The sequence below is a fragment of the Pelophylax lessonae genome (assembly GCF_965119305.1).
Source record: "Pelophylax lessonae genome assembly, chromosome: 12".
NCBI lineage: Eukaryota > Metazoa > Chordata > Amphibia > Anura > Ranidae > Pelophylax > Pelophylax lessonae.
In genome coordinates this window covers 209,505,528-209,523,794 of record NC_138779.1, presented here as the reverse complement: position 1 = coordinate 209,523,794, position 18,267 = coordinate 209,505,528, and the positions used below count along the sequence as shown (strand labels likewise).

General features: G+C 45.6%; 1 protein-coding gene across 1 annotated transcript in view; it reads right to left on the bottom strand.

Moving 5' to 3' along the window:
* LOC309569018 (uncharacterized protein) overlaps positions 1–18,267 on the bottom strand; it is a gene marked incomplete at both ends in the record, with an annotated part of 63,859 nt that overhangs the window by 31,835 nt on the left and 13,757 nt on the right. The window contains 2 exons of the mRNA XM_082274779.1: positions 3,466–3,582; positions 16,542–16,676. Coding sequence (XP_082130905.1) covers positions 3,466–3,582; positions 16,542–16,676 — 252 coding nt within the window. The remainder of the gene's footprint in view (positions 1–3,465; positions 3,583–16,541; positions 16,677–18,267) is intronic.

Below are 18,267 nucleotides of genomic sequence, written 5' to 3'. Positions count from 1 at the left end.
CATGCGCGGGAGTGACGTCATCGCGGCTCTGGCCAATCATCGCACCGGAGCCGTCTCTTCCGGCCAATCACCCGCCGAACCCGGAAGAGACGGCGAGGGATCATGGCAGCGCCCGCAGCGATGTCCGGGGGTCCGTGTGGGGGCTTCGTTCTAAGGTAAGTTACACATAATGGGCTAGTATGCGATGCATACTAACCCATTATGCCTTTGTCTTGCAGGTTTTTTTTTTCCTAGGGTTTACAACCGCTTTAAGTGGTAAATGAATGTTCAACATTTAGTAGCTTACATGGTTGATGATTAGAAGAGGCACTTCTAAGAGCCCATTCACACTGATCCGACTTGGACCGCGACTTGTCAGCCTGACAAGTCGCGGTCCGTTGCGCTCCCATTGTTCGGTACAGGACCGGTTCTAATAGGAGCGACACTAGGTCGCTCCGACTTAGAAAAAGGATCCTGTACTACTTCAGGGCGACCTGGAGCAACTTGCATAGACATTAAATTTTATGAAGTCCGTGCAAGATGCGCCGAAGTCGCGGTGCACGCGACTTCACAGGTCGCCCCCGAAGTCGTGCCGCTGCAGTGTGAACCAGCACAAAGTATGCAGACATCCGGGGTAAAGCTGTCCACATAGACCATCCTCCTCACCGCCATCAACGTCATCTCTTCCACGCTGCGCATTGAGCCCCGCTTTTAGAACGCTCTACTGCAGGGTAGTCTTCCCGGTCATGATTGCAAACTGATAGCGGTTAGAGCTGGAGGTGCGGAGGACGGTCTATGTAGACAGCTTTACCCCGGATGCCTGCATACTAAAGCCCCGTACACACGATAAGAAATTCGGCCTGGAAACTTTGTCCGACGAACGATCTGCCGATTTTCGGCTTGTTAGTATGATGCTTCCGACAACCGACTCCGACTTTTTGGCCAAAAAAATTCTGGTGTGCAGGCTATATAATTGTTGTCGTCCGTCAACACACGTCCGATTTTCGTCTCATTAGTACAGATTTCGACGTGGAAAAATCTTATGAGCAAGACTAGGCATGCTCAGAGACGAAAGAACACATAGAAAGCAATCCAACACATGACATCACTTCTAAAATAGAATTTTGTCTTACTGGAAAATTCTACTTCAGAAGCAGTGGCGGCTGGTGAAGTTTTAAGATGGGGGGGCGCAAGACCCTGCCCTTCCATTTTGACCCCTCCCATTTCTCAGAAGCCCCACCCCTTATAGACTCCACCCATTTTGTCCCCTGTATTTTGCTTGCGTGAACCAATTCTCCCAATATATCACATATTAAGGGGTCCATCTGTACTAGTATATCACATAATAGGGAACAGGGGCCCTATTATGGGATATACTGTGAGAGACATCCTATTATGGGATACATGGACTGAGAGTGGCACAAACCCCTCAAGCACAAACCCCGCACAAACAACCCTAGCACAAACCCCACAGTACATGCCCTCTTCAATATAGTGACCAGTATAAATGCCCCCTTTCAATGTAGTGACCAGCATACATGTCCCCAATGCAATGACCACTATACATGTCCCCAATGCAGAGCTATGCGTGCGTGCCTCCAATGCAATGACCACCAGTGTACATGTCCCCAATGCAGAGATATGCGTGCGTGCCTCCAATGCAGTGACCACCAGCGTACATGTCCCCAATGCAGAGCTATGCATGCGTGCCTCCAGTGCAGCCAGTGACCACCAGTATACATGTCCCCAATGCAGAGCTATGCGTGCGTGCCTCCAGTGCAGCCAGTGACCACCAGTATACATGTCCCCAATGCAGAGCTATGCGTGCATGCCTCCAGTGACCACCAGTATACATGTCCCCCAATGCAGAGCTATGTGTGCGTGCCTCCAGTGCAGCCAGTGACCACCAGTATACATGTCCCCAATGCAGAGCTATGCGTGCGTGCCTCCAGTGACCACCAGTATACATGTCTCCCAATGCAGAGCTATGCGTGCGTGCCTCCAGTGCAGCCAGTGACCACCAGTATACATGTCCCCCAATGCAGAGCTATGCGTGTGTGCCTCCATTGACCACCAGTATACATGTCCCCCAATGCAGAGCTATGCGTGCATGCCCGACTGAGAGCAGTGCACTTAACTGTGAGTCACAGCGGCTTCTCCCTCTCCTCTTCTTCGTTCGGCGGCGGGAAGGTGAGCGGCGCTTCTCCGTCTCGGCCTCTTCTGCGGCGGGTGACGGGCGGCGGGAAGGTGACCGGCGTCGGCTTCTTCTCCAGACTGGACTCCTTCGGTGGCTGGAAGCTGACCGGGCGGTGACAGTGAGTGACTGATGCACGCACCGGCACCGCCCCCATTGCGACGTCAGCGGCGTCACGATCGGATGTCCTGGATGATGATTGGTCCAGGCTGGAGACTGGACCAATCACAGCCAGTATATCACAAAAGGGGGGTGTCCTAGCGCAATGACCTACGCCCAGGTTACGCCCCCAGAAGGCAGCCAATCGGCGCCTCTTCTGGGTCGTAAACCCCCCCCCCCCATAGCCACCACAGGCCGGCGAACGCAATTTTATTTTTTAAAAACGTTATTTGTTCTTTTTGTAATTATTTTTTTCCTTTTTTTTTACGGGGGGCGGCGCCCTGGCGCCCCCTATGCACCAGCCGCCACTGTTCAGAAGTGATGTCATGTGTTGGATTGCTTTCTTTGTGTTCTTTCTTCTCTGAGCATGCCTAGTCTTGCTCATAAGATTTTTCCCTGTCGAAATTTGTACTGACTGCATGAAAATCGGACGTGTTTTGACGGAGGACAAAAATTTTATAGCCTGCACACCAGAATTTTTTTGGCCGAAAAGTCGGAGTCGGTTGTCGGAAGCATCATACTAATAAGCCGAAAATTGGCAGATCGGTCGTCGGACGAAAATTCCCTGCCGAATTTCGACGCGTGTGTACGAGGCTTTAGAGGCGCCTCTCTTCTCTTTTATACTTTGGAGCTCCTGATGGATTTTGCTTCTAATCCCCTTGTGGAGGCGTCATTTGTGGATGGATATTTTATGGTTACTCAAACTATCACATTCTTATAATCTTTTTATAAGGACTATAAACTGAAGGATTTATGAATAAATGGTTGTGGAACGAATTATCTGAGTTTCCATTATTTCTTATGGGGAAATTCACTTTGATATACGAGTGCTTTGGATTACAAGCATTCTTCCAGAATGAATTATGCTCGCAATCCAAGCTTTTACTGTACCTGTAATAATAACACAATGGTTTTGAAAATGTTAAAATCACCTTCTGTCTTGACACATTCTATGGTGACTGAATGAAGGTGACTAAGGCCAGGGTATGTCCTGAAGGGGCTGCCTGAATGAGTTGCAAAACGTCTATAACGTTACTCAAGTCCAGCTGAATGCAAATAACCTACTGCTAGATATACCATGACCTTCGCACGTGGGAACCTTCATTTGCACAATGGAATTGTCTTTTTCTTACCTGTTGCAGAGCTGTTGGTTGCAGGGAAACAAGAAAATTGCATTATTACATACTGAGACGTGTAGGGAATGTCTCCCACATCACAGAAGGTTGAAGTAGCGCAGCCCATCGCACTGCCTAAAGAAAACAAACACATTTTAGAAATTCGGAAACAATTTCAGGTAACAAGTAAAATTACTATTTGGACCCAGTTCACACTACTCCGACTTGGGACGCAACTTGTACGACCTCAAGTCGCTTGTCATTACAAATTCAATTTAAATGAATGAGAGCCGTCTTAAAGCGGTAGTATCCCGCTTTTTGACACTTTTACCTACAGGTAAGCCTACAATAAGGCTTACCTGTAGGTATAATTAATATCTCCTAAACTGGCACGGTTTAGGAGATATTTGCAGTGCATGCAGCCGCTCACGCGAGCGGCGCATGCGCGCTGAAGGTCCGGGGGGACCTTCAGTTTTCCTAGTCGGCAGCTTGCCGGAAAATCACTCCCGCGTGCATGCGCGGGAGTGACGTCATCGCAGCTCCGGCCAATCACAGCGCCAGAGCCGCCGAACCCGGAAGAGACGCCGAGGGATCATGGCGGCGCCCGCAGCGATGTCCAGGGGTCCGTGTCGGGGCTTCGTTCTAAGGTAAGTAATGCATAATGAGCTAGTATGCGATGCATACTAGCTCATTATGGCTTTGTCTTGCAGGTTTTTTTTTTTCATTTTCGGGTTTACAACCGCTTTAATATGCACTACTGAAGTCGCTCTGACTTCAGAAAAGGTTCCTGTACTACTTCAAGGCGACCTCTATCCGACTTGTGCACATAGACTTCAATGGGAGTCGCCTCTAAGTCTATTTATCTATTTTCATGCGACTGTGATCAGACTTTCCAGGAAGAAGAAAAAAAATTACTCAGGCATTCCCCACAGACAAAGTCGCCTATCATTTAGGTCTCTTCAAAGTCTCTTCAAAAGTCTCTTCAAAAGTCACGCTAAAGACGCGCTAAAACGTTGCTCCTTCATGGATTTTCTGGTCGCGGTAGTGTGAACCGGCTTTAATGAATGTAGCACTGCCCCCATAAGGACTGCCAGATTTCACACCTGTGGGCCCCCCTAAGTTACCAACAGCAACCTCGACATGAACAGTTTCTCACTTTTCCTCCTTGGCTCGCTTCAATAACCAGTCCAGGGGTATTTGGTTGTTTTGTGATTTATTATAAATTAGGAGAAGGGAATAGTTAGGGCCGGCCTTTGGGGTGCGCGAGCTGTGCGGCCGCACAGGGCGCCATGGGCAACAGGGGCTCTGTGCGGCCATCACAGCTCACAGCAGTCAGTTACTCACAGTCAGAACGAGTCACAGCAGGACTTTCTGAAGATGGGGTTGGCTAAAGACCATCACACCTGGAAAAAAAAAATGGCCGCAGCCGCCCCGACATGCCCCACCGCTCGGGAAAGCCCGTACACGCTCGGCAATTCTCAGGCAGACGGCTCATGCACTGTGACGTGTTGGCGCCGGGAGGCGCCATTTTAAATTGCAAGGCGCCTCACCAAACGGTAAGTGAGACCCCTCCGCAGCCCCTGCATCTCCTCAGGAGATGCAGTGCTGCGGGCATGGTACAGGAGATTCTCCAGGCTGCCCTGCTGCATTCTGAAAGCAGGAGGCAACTCGCTCGGCGTAGTCACCATTCAGAGAACGCTTTGCATTTTCTCAATGAATCAAAGTCATTCAGGCGCACCACATGTTATCTCCAAGGTCAGAAGAAGGTCAGGCATTGCAATAAAGTTTATTTATTCAAATGGTAAAGTCAATATATTGCACATAAAAGGTTAAGAATCCATGCACACTAGCATTTGTTTTAAGCTCAAAAAATGCTAGAAAAAAAAAACCGCTGCATGAAAAACGCTGATAAAAGCATTTTTTGTGCCAGTTTACAGTAGCCTTCTAGTAGCTTTTGGAAGTTTTTACAAGCTTTTAGGAGTATTAGAATTTTATTAGCGTTTTTACAGTACATAAAGTAAAAAAAGCTATAAGGAGCGCTTTTAGTAGCGTTTAGGTGCATTAAGCGTTTTTTTTTTTTTTTTTTTTAATGCCGGAAAATGCTCCAAAAAACTACAAAAACTATTTTTTTTCTGATCCTAGATGCTGAAGCTCAAAAAATGCTAGTAACATAATTTAGTGTGCATGGATACATAGGGCAACTCTAGGAGCTTAAAAAAAAAAAAAAACGCTAGTGTGCATGGAGCCTCAAAAGTATTGCCAGCTTGCCAAATCAGAACAAAGCAATCACATACCTTCGTACAGCGGAGTCAGGGGTGTATCCAGACCCGGTCTCGTGGTATGGGGAACAGTGGTGGCTGGTGCTCCATGGGCCGGGGGTGGGGGGGGGGCGGCAGACGGACTGCACCATACACCCCCCCACGGCCCCCACCAGGCCACACACCAGGACCCCGGACTCCCCCAGAACCACGGACCCCCCCCCACGGCTCACTCACCCTCAGAGGCGGTGGCAGCTTCAGCTTCGGCTTATTCCCCCTCAGTAGAAGCGTCTCCTCCCCATGCCCAATGGCATGGCTTCTACTTTCGGCCAATCAGGAAACAGGTGTCAGGACCCGCTGCCTGATTGGCCAGGAGGCGGATCCGTGTGACAATAGCTAATATTCATTTGCTATTGTTACACAAGTGGGTGGGCTCGGGGCGCAGTACTCTGCACCCCGAGCCCACCCTTTTTTTTAGCCTGTGAGAGCTTCTGACTCTAGTCACATGGTTAAAGAAAAAAAAAAAAAGCCCCATTGAACTCCATGCGTCCGGCACCCCGCATGTAGATTAGGGGGCTGGACGCATGGATGGGGGGGGGGGGCAGCACCCCTGCGCCCCCAATACACCAGCTGCCAGTGATGGGGAACTAATCCTGGATGTCACCTTTGTGACTGCCGATGAGCAGAGGGAATTCCAGGGTCTGTCAGGGCTCAGACAATAGATAATTGGAGGTGTCGGGGATGGTGACCCAGATGTGATGTCACAGGCTCGCAGAAACACTCCCAAGAGAAAACCGCTGAAAGAGCGAATAGTTGAACCTATTTATAGAGTGGGATTTGTTGTCGAACGCCTCTGATGATGTCAGTTATGACGAAACATGTTGGTAGGAGCCTAACCACATGACTGGTTACATGCCATTGGAGGTCGGCCATATTTTTGGCTTGAAACAAATCCACACCACATCTTTGGAATCTTATTGGTTCGTTTTACTGGAGAAAGTGTGAGTATTCTGTGTGCAGATTTTACTGGCCTAATAAATACTTTATTTAAGGGGATAAGAGAGAGGGGGTGTGAGAGAGAGAGGGGGTGAGAGAGAGGAGGGTTGAGAGGGGGGAGGGTTGAGAGAGGGGGGTTGAGAGGGGTGGTGAGAGAGAGTGAGGAGGGGTGTGTGAGAGAGAGGGGGTGAGAAAGAGGGGGGTGAGAAAGAGAGGGGGGATGAGAGAGGCAGCTCTAGCAACCAGTGGCCAATAGAGTCTCAGGTGGAGGGGGGGCGGCTTCTTTGCTGCCCCTCTGCAAAGTGCCGCCCTAGGCCTGGGCCTTGTCGGCCTAGGCAAAAATACAGCACTGGCTCCAAGCACTCCACCAGACAACATAACCACCTCAGACCCCACGAACCGCCGCAGCTTGGTTGGGGTCGCACTACCCACCCTGGACCTACGACAAGGCTCCAGGTTCCCGTGGGTGACCCTCTCTTTCCCTAGAGAGTGAAGCAGGAACAGGAACAAGCTCTTACAAGAGCTTAGTGATTATCCAAGGGAGTATGAAGAGCATAGCAATCCCTTGTAGCCGATTCCCCCAATAAGAGACAGGACTCTAGATTGAGGGTGAAATAGAACTCAAACTTTATTGGTACAGCTGCTCTTTTATACAGTATTTTCACTCCCAGTGACGGTGAATACAGTCACAATGATCACAATATACAAATATTAAAATTTGAGATCCTAGCATAGGGAAAAAAATATTGAGTATCTGGTCGCTTAAGAAGACACAAGGCCAAGATAATTCATCAACAACCCAGGGGGACTGCTAGTGCCTGATGGAGGGAGGAGCCTGCTAATGGAGCTGATCCCAACGGCCTGCTGAGTCTCTGAGCCACCGCCCAGAGAGATGTGAGGGAATGCTCTCTCACCTAGCCTCAATGCCTGCCTAGCTGGATCCCGCTGCCCCCCCACCCACCCCGCTACCCGGAGGCCCCGACCCGGTCCTGGTTGCCGACCCCCCCTGAGGCTTGGAGGAGGGAGAACGAGCACCCTGGGTCCCTCCGGGAGACTGGAATCGGCTGTGTATTGGAGAGGTGGCCGCCGAGTGCAGGAGCTGCTGAGAAGCTGGGAGAGCCGGCATCCAGGATCAGGAGAGAAGGTTTGATTGGAGTGAACACCGTCGAGGGGCCAGTGCTGGAGGGATCCAGTCTGGAGAGACCCAGCAACATTGGATATCGTAATCATCCCCACCATACCACTCTACAAGGGACGCCACAGATTAGCCGAAGGGGACTGGTGAGAGGGGAAACCCCCCAGAATTTTCATATGAACGATATCAAAACAGTCTTTCTTAAAAATACTATCATCATTTTGGAGTGTATAAATTAAGAGCTAATGTGACTGTGATGGAAAAATGGTGTGGGACCCTGCTTGCTTGAGTGCGAGAGAAACCCCCAGAGAGGTTGTACGTTTATTTTTTAACATCAGCTCTTCTTAAAAAGCACTGTCTTATTATCATCTATGAGTATGTAGCTTAATAGAACAGAGGGACTAATCTGAAAAAAGTGCGGGACTATGCTTATTTAAGCGAGAGGGGAAATCCCCTAGAACCCCCCTGCGTTGGATCATAAAATCAACCTTCCTTGAAGCACTGTTAAATTATCACCCAGGAGTATATAGCTTAAAGAGTCAATGAGACTGTTGAGAAAAAATGTGCGGGACTCTGTTTACCAAAGTATGAGGGGAAACCCCTATAGAATTGCACTACATTTGATCTCATTCCTGGTCCTTCGTGAAAGTATCAGTATATTTTCATCTATGAGTTTATAGGTTAATGAGTCAGAGGGATGGTTCTGAAAATTGTGCGGGACGCTGCTTACTTATGGTAGAGGGGAAACCCCCCAGGATTCTATTCCACATGATCTCAATATCAGCCCTCCTTGAAAGTACTGCTGGATTATCTTTCATGAGTGTATAGCTTAAGAATTGTCGGGACTGTTTGGAAAAAATGTGTGGGACTCTGCTTACTTATATAACTTAAGAGCTAATGTGACTGTGATGGAAAAGTGGTGTGGGACCCTGCTTGCTTGAGTGCGAGGGAAACCCCCCAGAGAGGTTGTACGTTTATTTCTCAACATTAGCTCTTCTTAAAAAGCACTGTCTTATTATCATCTATGAGCATGCAGTTTAATAGAACAGAGGGACTTATTTGAAAATAGTGCGGGACTATGCTTATTTAAGCGAGAGGGGAAATCCCCTAGAACCCCCCTGCGTTGGATCCTAAAATCAGCCTTCCTTGAAGCACTGTTAAATTATCACCCAGGAGTATATAGCTTAAGAGTCAACGAGACTGTTGAGAAAAAATGTGCGGGAATCTGTTTACCAAAGTATGAGGGGAAACCCCAATAGAATTGCACTACACCTGATCTCATTCCCAGACCTTTGTGAAAGCATCTGTATATTTTCATCTATGAGTTTACAGTTTAATGATTCAGGGGGATGGTTCTGAAAATTGTGCGGGACACTGCTTACTTATGGTAGAGGGGAAACCCCCCAGGACTTATTGCACAGGATTTCAATATCAGCCCTCCTTGGAAGTACTGCTAGATTATCTTTCATGAGTGTATAGCTTAAGAATTGTCGGGACTGTTTGGAAAAAATGTGTGGGACTCTGCTTACTTAGGGAGGGGGGAAACCCCCTAGAATCCTCCTTCATTGGATATAATATACCGGCCCTCTCTGAAAGCAAAGACATATTGTCATCTATGAGTATAAGGCTTAAGAGAAGGTGGGTTTGTGTTGAAAAGGTTCGGGACTCTGCCTGTTTGAATGAGAGGGGAAACCCCCCAGAATTCCTATATGACCAATCTCAAATACTAGCTTTCTTAGAAAGCACTGCTACAGTATTTATTTACGAGTGTATGCTTAGGAGCCAGTTGAACGGCCCTGGAAAAAGTGCGAGACTCTACTCACTTGGGTGAGTGCGGAGGCCCCTCAGATCTTGCTTGCGCGCATTGAGAGATGTGCGGGAGTCTGAGTGCTTGAGTGAGAGGGGAAACCACCAGGGTTTTCATACGTTTGATTTCAACAAACTGCTTCCCCTGGTAGCACAGCTATATTATCATGCGTGAGTCTATAGCTTAAGAACTAGGGAGACTGTCGTGCAAAAAGTGTGGGACCTCTCTTACCTGAATCACTGAATGATATATATGATATTTAGTTCATACTGAGACATAAGAGGAAGCTATACTGAGGGCTTATTCCCCAGAGCCGAATCCACAATGAGAGGTAAACCGGCAAAGGAAGTGGCAGGGAAACCTCCAAAAACTACAGCAAGCCCAGGAACAATTAAAAAATACATGACATCTGAGGGAAAAGATCAAAACACACAGCAAGAGGATCAACCGGTTGTTAGACCCAAACAAAATACAGAGGGAACCAAGAAAATTAAGAATCAAAAGCATATAGGAGTAAGTGGAGAAGAAAGCCTACAAGTGTCAAGAGAAAGCAGTATAACAATAGAGGATGGAGACATGAATAGAGAAGAGAAATTTAATGAAAAAGATTATCCACCATCAAAATCAGAAATGCGGGAAATGTTTGCCAGCCTTGAAAGATCCATCAAAGCCGAGATGGCTACCTTACACGTCGACTTTGGGCATATTCTGGGCAGAGTAGAAGAAATAGAAGAGAAGGTGGAGTCCCAAGGAAAAGAACTAAAAAATCTAAAAGAACAAATGAGAAAAATGAAAATGGAGCAGAGAAATATATTATACAAAATCGAAGATCAGGAGAATAGAAATCGTAGAAAAAATCTGAGAATAAGAGGATTACCAGAGAAAGGGCCAACAGAAAAATTAGAAGAAACCCTGGAGAAGTTATTTAACCCTCTGCTGGGAAAGGCGACCACAGATAAAATTGAGTTTGAGAGAATTCATAGGTTGCGTAAACCAACCAATCTACCAAAAGAGAAAACAAGAGATGTGATTGCAAGATTCCATAAATACGAGACAAGGGCCCAGATCTGGGAGAAAATGAGAAGTAGACCGGAATTAAAATATGACGGGGAGGACATTCAGATTTTCCCAGACCTGGCAAAAGAGACAATTAACAGAAAACGCATTCTTAGACCAATGGTAGAAATATTAAAGAAAAAAGATATACAATACTTTTGGAACTTCCCTGCAGGCTTAGGAGTGAGAAGAGATGGGAGGACAGTACTACTTAGATACCCAGAGGAAACCAAAGACTTTTGTGAAGCAGTAAAAATCCCACTCATAGATATTCCAGGCTGGACAGACCAGGAGTGCCCAGAGGAAGAAGTTGATGAAGGAGAATTGAATCAGTGGAAACAGAAGAAAAAGATGAAAACAAAAGGATGAAAAGGGACTGGGGGGACCGGGGGGATTGGGGGAGGGGGGGAGGGCTGGCGGAAGAAGGGGAGGAGGGGAGGAGGAGCAAGTAAGAATAAAAAACAGGTGGCCCTATGGAGATCAGCGGGCCGTCACCATTAGACCCTACGGTAGGGAAGATGGGAGGGAACGGTGACCACTAGCAGAGCTCGACCTCGGCCACAAGTCGATTGGAAAGGGAGGAAGGAGAATCGACAACCCTGATGGAGGGACCGGGAATAGTTGGGGGAGGGGAGGGTAGGGGTGGGAAGAGGAAAGGGGAAGAAAGAGGGAAAAAGAAGTCAATAGATCAAAACGTCTCCTATAAGAAAATACAAGAATTAAGAGAACCCAAAAGACAAGAAAAATCAGAGGGATTAATGCCATCTCTTAGGGATCCCTGGTGTTGGTTGAACAGTTTTTATGGCCACCTTAGAGTTGAAGAGATGATAGAGAAAGACAGTAATGAAGATTAAGAAACAATGGTTATAGTTAACATATTATCTTACAATGTCCGAGGTTTAAACTCTCCAGAAAAAAGGAAAAAAATTTTAAAAGAAATTAGTTATTTGAAGGCAGATCTGACATTCTTACAGGAGACTCATTTATCTCATGCAACTAATATTAGATTATATTCTAAGAGCCATCCTACCTGGTATTACGCGGACTCACCCGGGAGGAAGTCCAAGGGAGTAGCCATTGGCATCTCTAGGGACCTTGGATTTGCTCTCGAGTCGAGAATGGTAGACCCAGAGGGAAGATACCTCTTTCTAAGAGGAAAAATAGGAGATGAAGATTTGACCCTAGTAAATATATATAGCCCTAATGAGAGACAAGTAGACTTCCTAGGTAAAGTACTGGGAAAATTAATGGAGTTTAAAAAAGGAGGAGTCATACTGGCAGGGGACCTCAATCTCTGCCTCGACCCTAAAGTAGATACCACATCAAAAACCCTACGGATAAATAAAGTACAGGCAAAGAAAATAAAGGAAAAATTATTTACAAATCAACTGGCAGATATTTGGAGAATTCTCCATCCGAAAGATAGAGATTATACATGTTACTCAAGTGTACATGGAACATACTCAAGATTGGATTATATACTAATCGAACATAGGTGGATCGAAAGGGTAAGCGAGGCTGAGATTGGGGTCAAGACTTGGTCGGACCATACCCCCATTATGGTAAAAATAAAAATGGCGAAAGAGCGGCCTAGGATGGATGCTTGGAAAATAAATGAGGAGATTTTTGGAGATAAAAAGTGGGAAAAAGAAATAGTGAAAGAGTTGGAATTCTATTTTCAAATAAACGATACAAAAGATGCACCAAAAGACATGGTATGGGAAGCTCATAAGGCTTATATGAGGGGCATATTTATCTCAAAGGGGACCCAAAGGAAAAAAGAAAGAATAAAAGATAAGATTAGGCTAATGACAGAAGTACATCAATTAGAGCAAAAACATAAAAATACACAAGATATATTAATAAATAATTTACTTGAGGTGAAGAGAGAAGAATTGAAAGATCTACTAGAACAGGAAATAAAGCAGGAAATGAAAAGATGCATAAAAGAAAAATACATTGAAAGTAATAAGGTTGGGAAAAACCTAGCAAAAATCCTGAAAAAGAAGAAAGGAAAAAATTTTGTAGATAAAATTAAAAATAAAAATGGGGAAATAATTCAAACAACGACAGGAATAGCCAAAGAATTCCAAAACTACTACGCAAATCTGTATGCAGTAAAGAAAGGTGAGATACAGGGGAATGAAACAGAAAGGAGGGAGAAAATCAAAAAATACCTTGTAGACGCAGGATTGACAAAGATAGATGAGGAAAAGTTAACATTCCTAGAAAGACCAATCTCAGAACAAGAAATAGAGAGAGCTATTAAAGAAACGAGTCTAGGTAAAAGCCCAGGACCGGATGGGTTTACCATAGGTTATTATAAAAAATTTAAGGACATTTTAATCCCAAGATTTAAAGAATATATAAACGGAATAGGGACTCAGTACGAGATGAGTAGAGAGGCCCTGTCAGCATCAATCACAGTTATACGGAAAGAGGGAAAAGACCCGGTACTATGTTCTAGTTTTAGACCCATCTCCCTACTTAATGTTGATACTAAATTATTCACAAAAATTTTGGCCACTAGAATGAAGAACCTAATGGGGGAGTGGATACACAATGATCAAGTAGGATTCATCCCGGGGAGACAGGGACGGGACAATGGGATAAAAACTATACTGTTGATAGACCATATGATAAAAAGCAGAGCTCCCAGTCTACTTCTGTCAATAGATGCGGAAAAAGCATTTGACAGGGTAGACTGGGAGTTCATGATAAACACCCTAGTGGAGTTGGGAATAAAACCTAGAATGTTAGCCTGGATCAAAACTTTGTATAATCAACCAACTGCAAAGGTAAAGGTCAATGGAACTTTATCAGACTCGTTTAAAATGCTCAATGGAACAAGACAAGGATGTCCCTTGTCTCCGATGTTATTTGTCTTATCTTTGGAATCACTACTGGCAACTATTAGAAATAGTGTGGACATCGGGGGCATAAAGGTGGGACAAGTGGAGCATAAGGTATCTGCCTTTGCAGATGATATCCTGCTTTACATAAGTAATCCGAGGATTACTTTGCCCAACATAATTAAAATAATGAAACAATATGGAGAACTATCCAATTTAAAAATTAATCAAAAAAAATCAGAAATATTAAATATTAATATCCCTAAACAAGAAGAGGAGATGTTAAAAAAAGAATTTCAGTTCAACTGGAGAAAAGATGAGATTAAATACTTAGGGATAAAATTAACCCCAACTCCAGAAAAACTCTACAAAACAAATTTTCTAGAACTTCTGAATGAAGTAAGATCAGAATTAAATAGATTATCTCCGAGAATTTTTTCCTGGATAGGGAGAATAAATACGATAAAAATGATAATCCTGCCAAAAATTATATATAAATTCCAGATGATTCCGATTTCATTACCTCAAGTATTTTTTAAAACACTGAAAAGATTAATATCCCGCTTTATTTGGAAATACAAAAAGCCAAGGGTAAAGTACACTACACTATGTAAAGGTAAGGGACAAGGGGGATTAGCCCTACCCGACTTTAAAAATTATTATTTTGCAGCAATACTCACAAGGGTGATAGAATGGACAAAAAAAAATAATGATAGAAATTGGGTGGTAATAGAAAGCACGATGAGTGGTACACACCTAGCAAAAGTTATATGGATACCTGAGAGGTTTAGAAATCTGGACACTAACACGCATATAATCACAAGACATGCTATTAAGGTTTGGGATAATATACATAAAAAAGAAAATTGGAAACACAATTCACCACTGATCCCGTTACAGGGCACAAAATTTTTTGCACCAGGGGAAGAGAAGGAATTGGGTAAATGGATAGAAGAAGGAGAAGCACAATTAGGGGATATAGTAGAGAAGGGGAAAATTATAACCTTGGCGGAGCTGAAACAAAGGAAAGAAAACTGGAAGATAAATGAGTGGAGGTATATCCAACTAAAGCACTTCACATTGTCACTACCGCAGCCATTGAGAGATAAAAACGACCTCCGCCCTCTTGAGCAATTATGTCTTAAAGATAAGATAATAAACAATATTTCGAATGTGTATAAAATACTATTAACAATAACAAAAGAGAGAGGAATAACATTAAAAGAAAAATGGGAAAGAGACCTCGGCCCGTGTAGTAACAACAAACAGTGGGATAAGAGCCTTCAATTAGTACATAAATCCGCGATAGACACCAACACGGAGGAGATGAACTATAAATTGATCACAAGGTGGTACAACACTCCTGATAAGATGGGAAGAATTCAGGTAGAGAGTTCAAGACTTTGCTGGAGGGGATGTCAGATGGTAGGGACTATAGCCCATATATGGTGGGAGTGCCCAAAAATTAAAGTATTCTGGAGTGAAGTTATAGAATTAATAAGTAAAATTACTAAAATAGATATTCCCTTGGATCCTTGGAAATGCATGTTTCATGGAACCCATATGTCAGTGAAACAATATAAAAAAACATTACTCCCTCACTTATTAAACTCAGCTAAGAGCTTGATTCCCTTTAATTGGCAAAAAGAAGAGGCCCCCTCCAGGAAAGAATGGCTGTTAAAAGTAGAGAAAATAAGAAAGTTGGAGCAGCTGAGGACCTGGGAGGAGGAAGAACAGGGGAATGAAGAGGAGATTTGGGATGAGTGGCAAGAGTTTAAGGACACAAGGGAATACAGAGAAATAATAGGAGTCGAATGATAAGAAGAGACGGGGGGGGGGAGGGATAAGGAAGGGAGGGGGGGGAAAAAAAAAGGGATAAAAGGTAATATGTGTAAAATGTATATGAAAAAATTCTCCAGCGATTGGAGTGTTGTAAATAATTTTTTACCTGGAAAATTTAATAAAGAAATATAAAAACAAGAAGACACAAGGCCACTCAATGAAGTTGGATGAGAAGCGGTTTAACCTTAGACTGTGTGGGGGCTTTTTTTATCAGTCAGATTGGCAAGGATGTGGAACTTCCTTCAACAATCGGTGGTCTCAGCGGGAGGTGTCGATCAATAGACTGTTAGAGAACTGGATGCCTGTGTCACCAGCATATATACTCAGTGCCATCTTAAGAGCCTTATAGGCCCCCGGGCAATGCAGAGCACTGGGCCCTGCCTACACAATCACCCATTAGAATACAAATGCAAATTATCGATAAGGCAATATTTATTGGTACAGCCGTGCCAGGCTAATGACAGCTTCCAAGTTCGGCGGATGGGTCCCTTGAATACACACACAGATGGAAGTCAGACTCGTCTGTCCAGTGTGTGCCTGTTCCTGTGGAGGCAGACAGGTATTCCTGCAGTTGTGGGCTCCCCCTCCACGGCCCAAGTGGCCTGACAGCAGCACAGGGCCGACAGGTGCCTGCCACCTGCTAAGTTCGGCGGTGGGGTGCACATGGGAGTCAGGACTAATGATTGGCTGGGGCTGGGTCGCTGGGCAGGTGGGGCCCCCCGGGAAATTGCCCAGCGTGCCCATTCGATAAGATGGCCCTATATATACACCATGACCCCCCACATGCTCCGGAACCATTGCCTTCTCCTCTTGCCCTAGGCATCGGATGGAACTGGATTTGGCCACCTCCCCCTAGCAATGACAAGTGCTGCATCATGGGGGGTAGGCCGATCTGATGGCCATTAGGATACTACAGCTGAAGGACAGAAGCTTTTTCCAAAACAAATATGGCAGCCTCCTGCATCTATATCACTGCAAATCTCCAAGTGGGGGAGCAGTTCGTGAACCAAATCCCCAATGTGTGCAGTGAGTGCTCAGTGGGCCTTGTCTCAGCACAGATGGGAATGTGGTTAGGAATGTATTTTCATGTCAAATAGTTTATATTAAAGTAAATAAATTCATACAAACATAAAAAAAAGTTGAAATACCTGATGAGTCAGTTTCTAAAAGGCAAGTTTGCTCACTGCCAGTACATTGTATATTCGTCTGTTGATCACACGATGAGGTCTGAGATCGGCATGATGGGCAAACAAGTCCATTGGGCTGAGAACTGGTAGTTGGTACTGTTAGAACATTGCAGTGTTAGAACATGATAATGTTAGTTTCAAAAACACATATAGGTATGCCACACAAGTATTCTTCACAGACTATTTTGAAGTCTCATTAATTAGGCAGAACATTATTTTATGGCTATATGTAAGCTCAGCAAATTTTTAGGGTAAGGTTGACCCTTAACCTCTCTGACAGTCTGATTATGTCCAGATTTCTGTGCTAAAAGCGGTACATTGTTTTGCATGGAAATCTGTTGTTTTACATTTTAAAACTCACCTTCCCCTGCGATCCCCCGCCGTCCTCCCCCGCCGTCCTCCCCTGCCGTCCTCCCCCGCTGTCCTCCCCCGCCATCCTCCCCTGCCGTCCTTCCCCCGCCGTCCTCCCCTGCCGTCCTCTCCCGCTGTCCTCCCCCACTGTCGTCCCCCGCCGTCCTCTCCCGCTGTCCTCCCCCACCGTCCTCCCCCGCCATCCTCCCCTGCCGTCCTTCCCCCGCTGTCCTCCCCCGCCGTCCTCCCCTGCCGTCCTCCCCTGCCGTCCTCCCCCACCGTCGCCCCCCGCCGTCCTCCCCTGCCGTCCTCCCCCACCGTCGCCCCCCGCCGTCCTCCCCTGCCGTCTGCCCCCGCTGTCCTCCCCCACCGTCGCCCCCCCCCGGTCTACCTCTGTCCTCCCGCTGTGTGCTCGGCCGATGCCGGCACCTGTCTTCCGGTTCCCTTCCCTGCGAGCGTTGAGTCGCAGGGGGGTGGAACCGGTGGCAATTTAAAAAATGTAAATACACCAAATGAGATGATAGAAAGCTGTGATCCTAACGGATTACACTGTATCATTCCATTTCACCACAGGATGTCACCTGGTGACTTTTCCAGTGCCCTGCCGGTGCTTTTCCAGTGCTTTGTGCCTGTAAAATAGAGAACGACCATGGCGTCCAAAAAGCGTTCTTTTTAGGCGAAAGCGCTTTTAGACAACTGGAAAACAGCGACAGCGAAACGGAGTTACTTAAAGAACTGAGCGATAGCGATTGGTGGGAAAATTCGTCATCAGGTACGGAAAGTGACGACAGCGACGATTCTGATGTCTCTTTCTGGCACATTGCTCCGTTGGAAATTCCGAAGAATCATTTGATATTCTTCCCAAATTCCACAAGCGATGTGACAACACTGAAGAAATGACACTTTGCTACAATGTAAAGTAGTGAGTGTACAGCTTGTATAACAGTGTAAATTTGCTGTCCCCTCAAAATAACTCAACACACAGCCTTTATGTCTAAACCGCTGGCTCTTAGCAAGAATAAACAGTCTAGGGGTGTTGGTTTTTTTATTTTGTTGTTTATTGGTGATTGGGATAGGAGAAGGGAATAGTGGGATACTCCAATTTAACTATTCACAACATCTGAGGACTTCTATCTTCACAACTCTGATGGTAGATATGGAACAGCCAGGCTGTTAATTCATCCTGCTACTTTAGATGAATGAAGTTCAGTCTCTTGTTTTCTTTACTCTCTCTTACAAGACGACTAGATGAACAATATCTTATCTTCAGGATACTCTCCCTAGCATGCTCTTTCTGCTGACACCCGTCCACTGACTAAATTATGAGCAGGGGTGG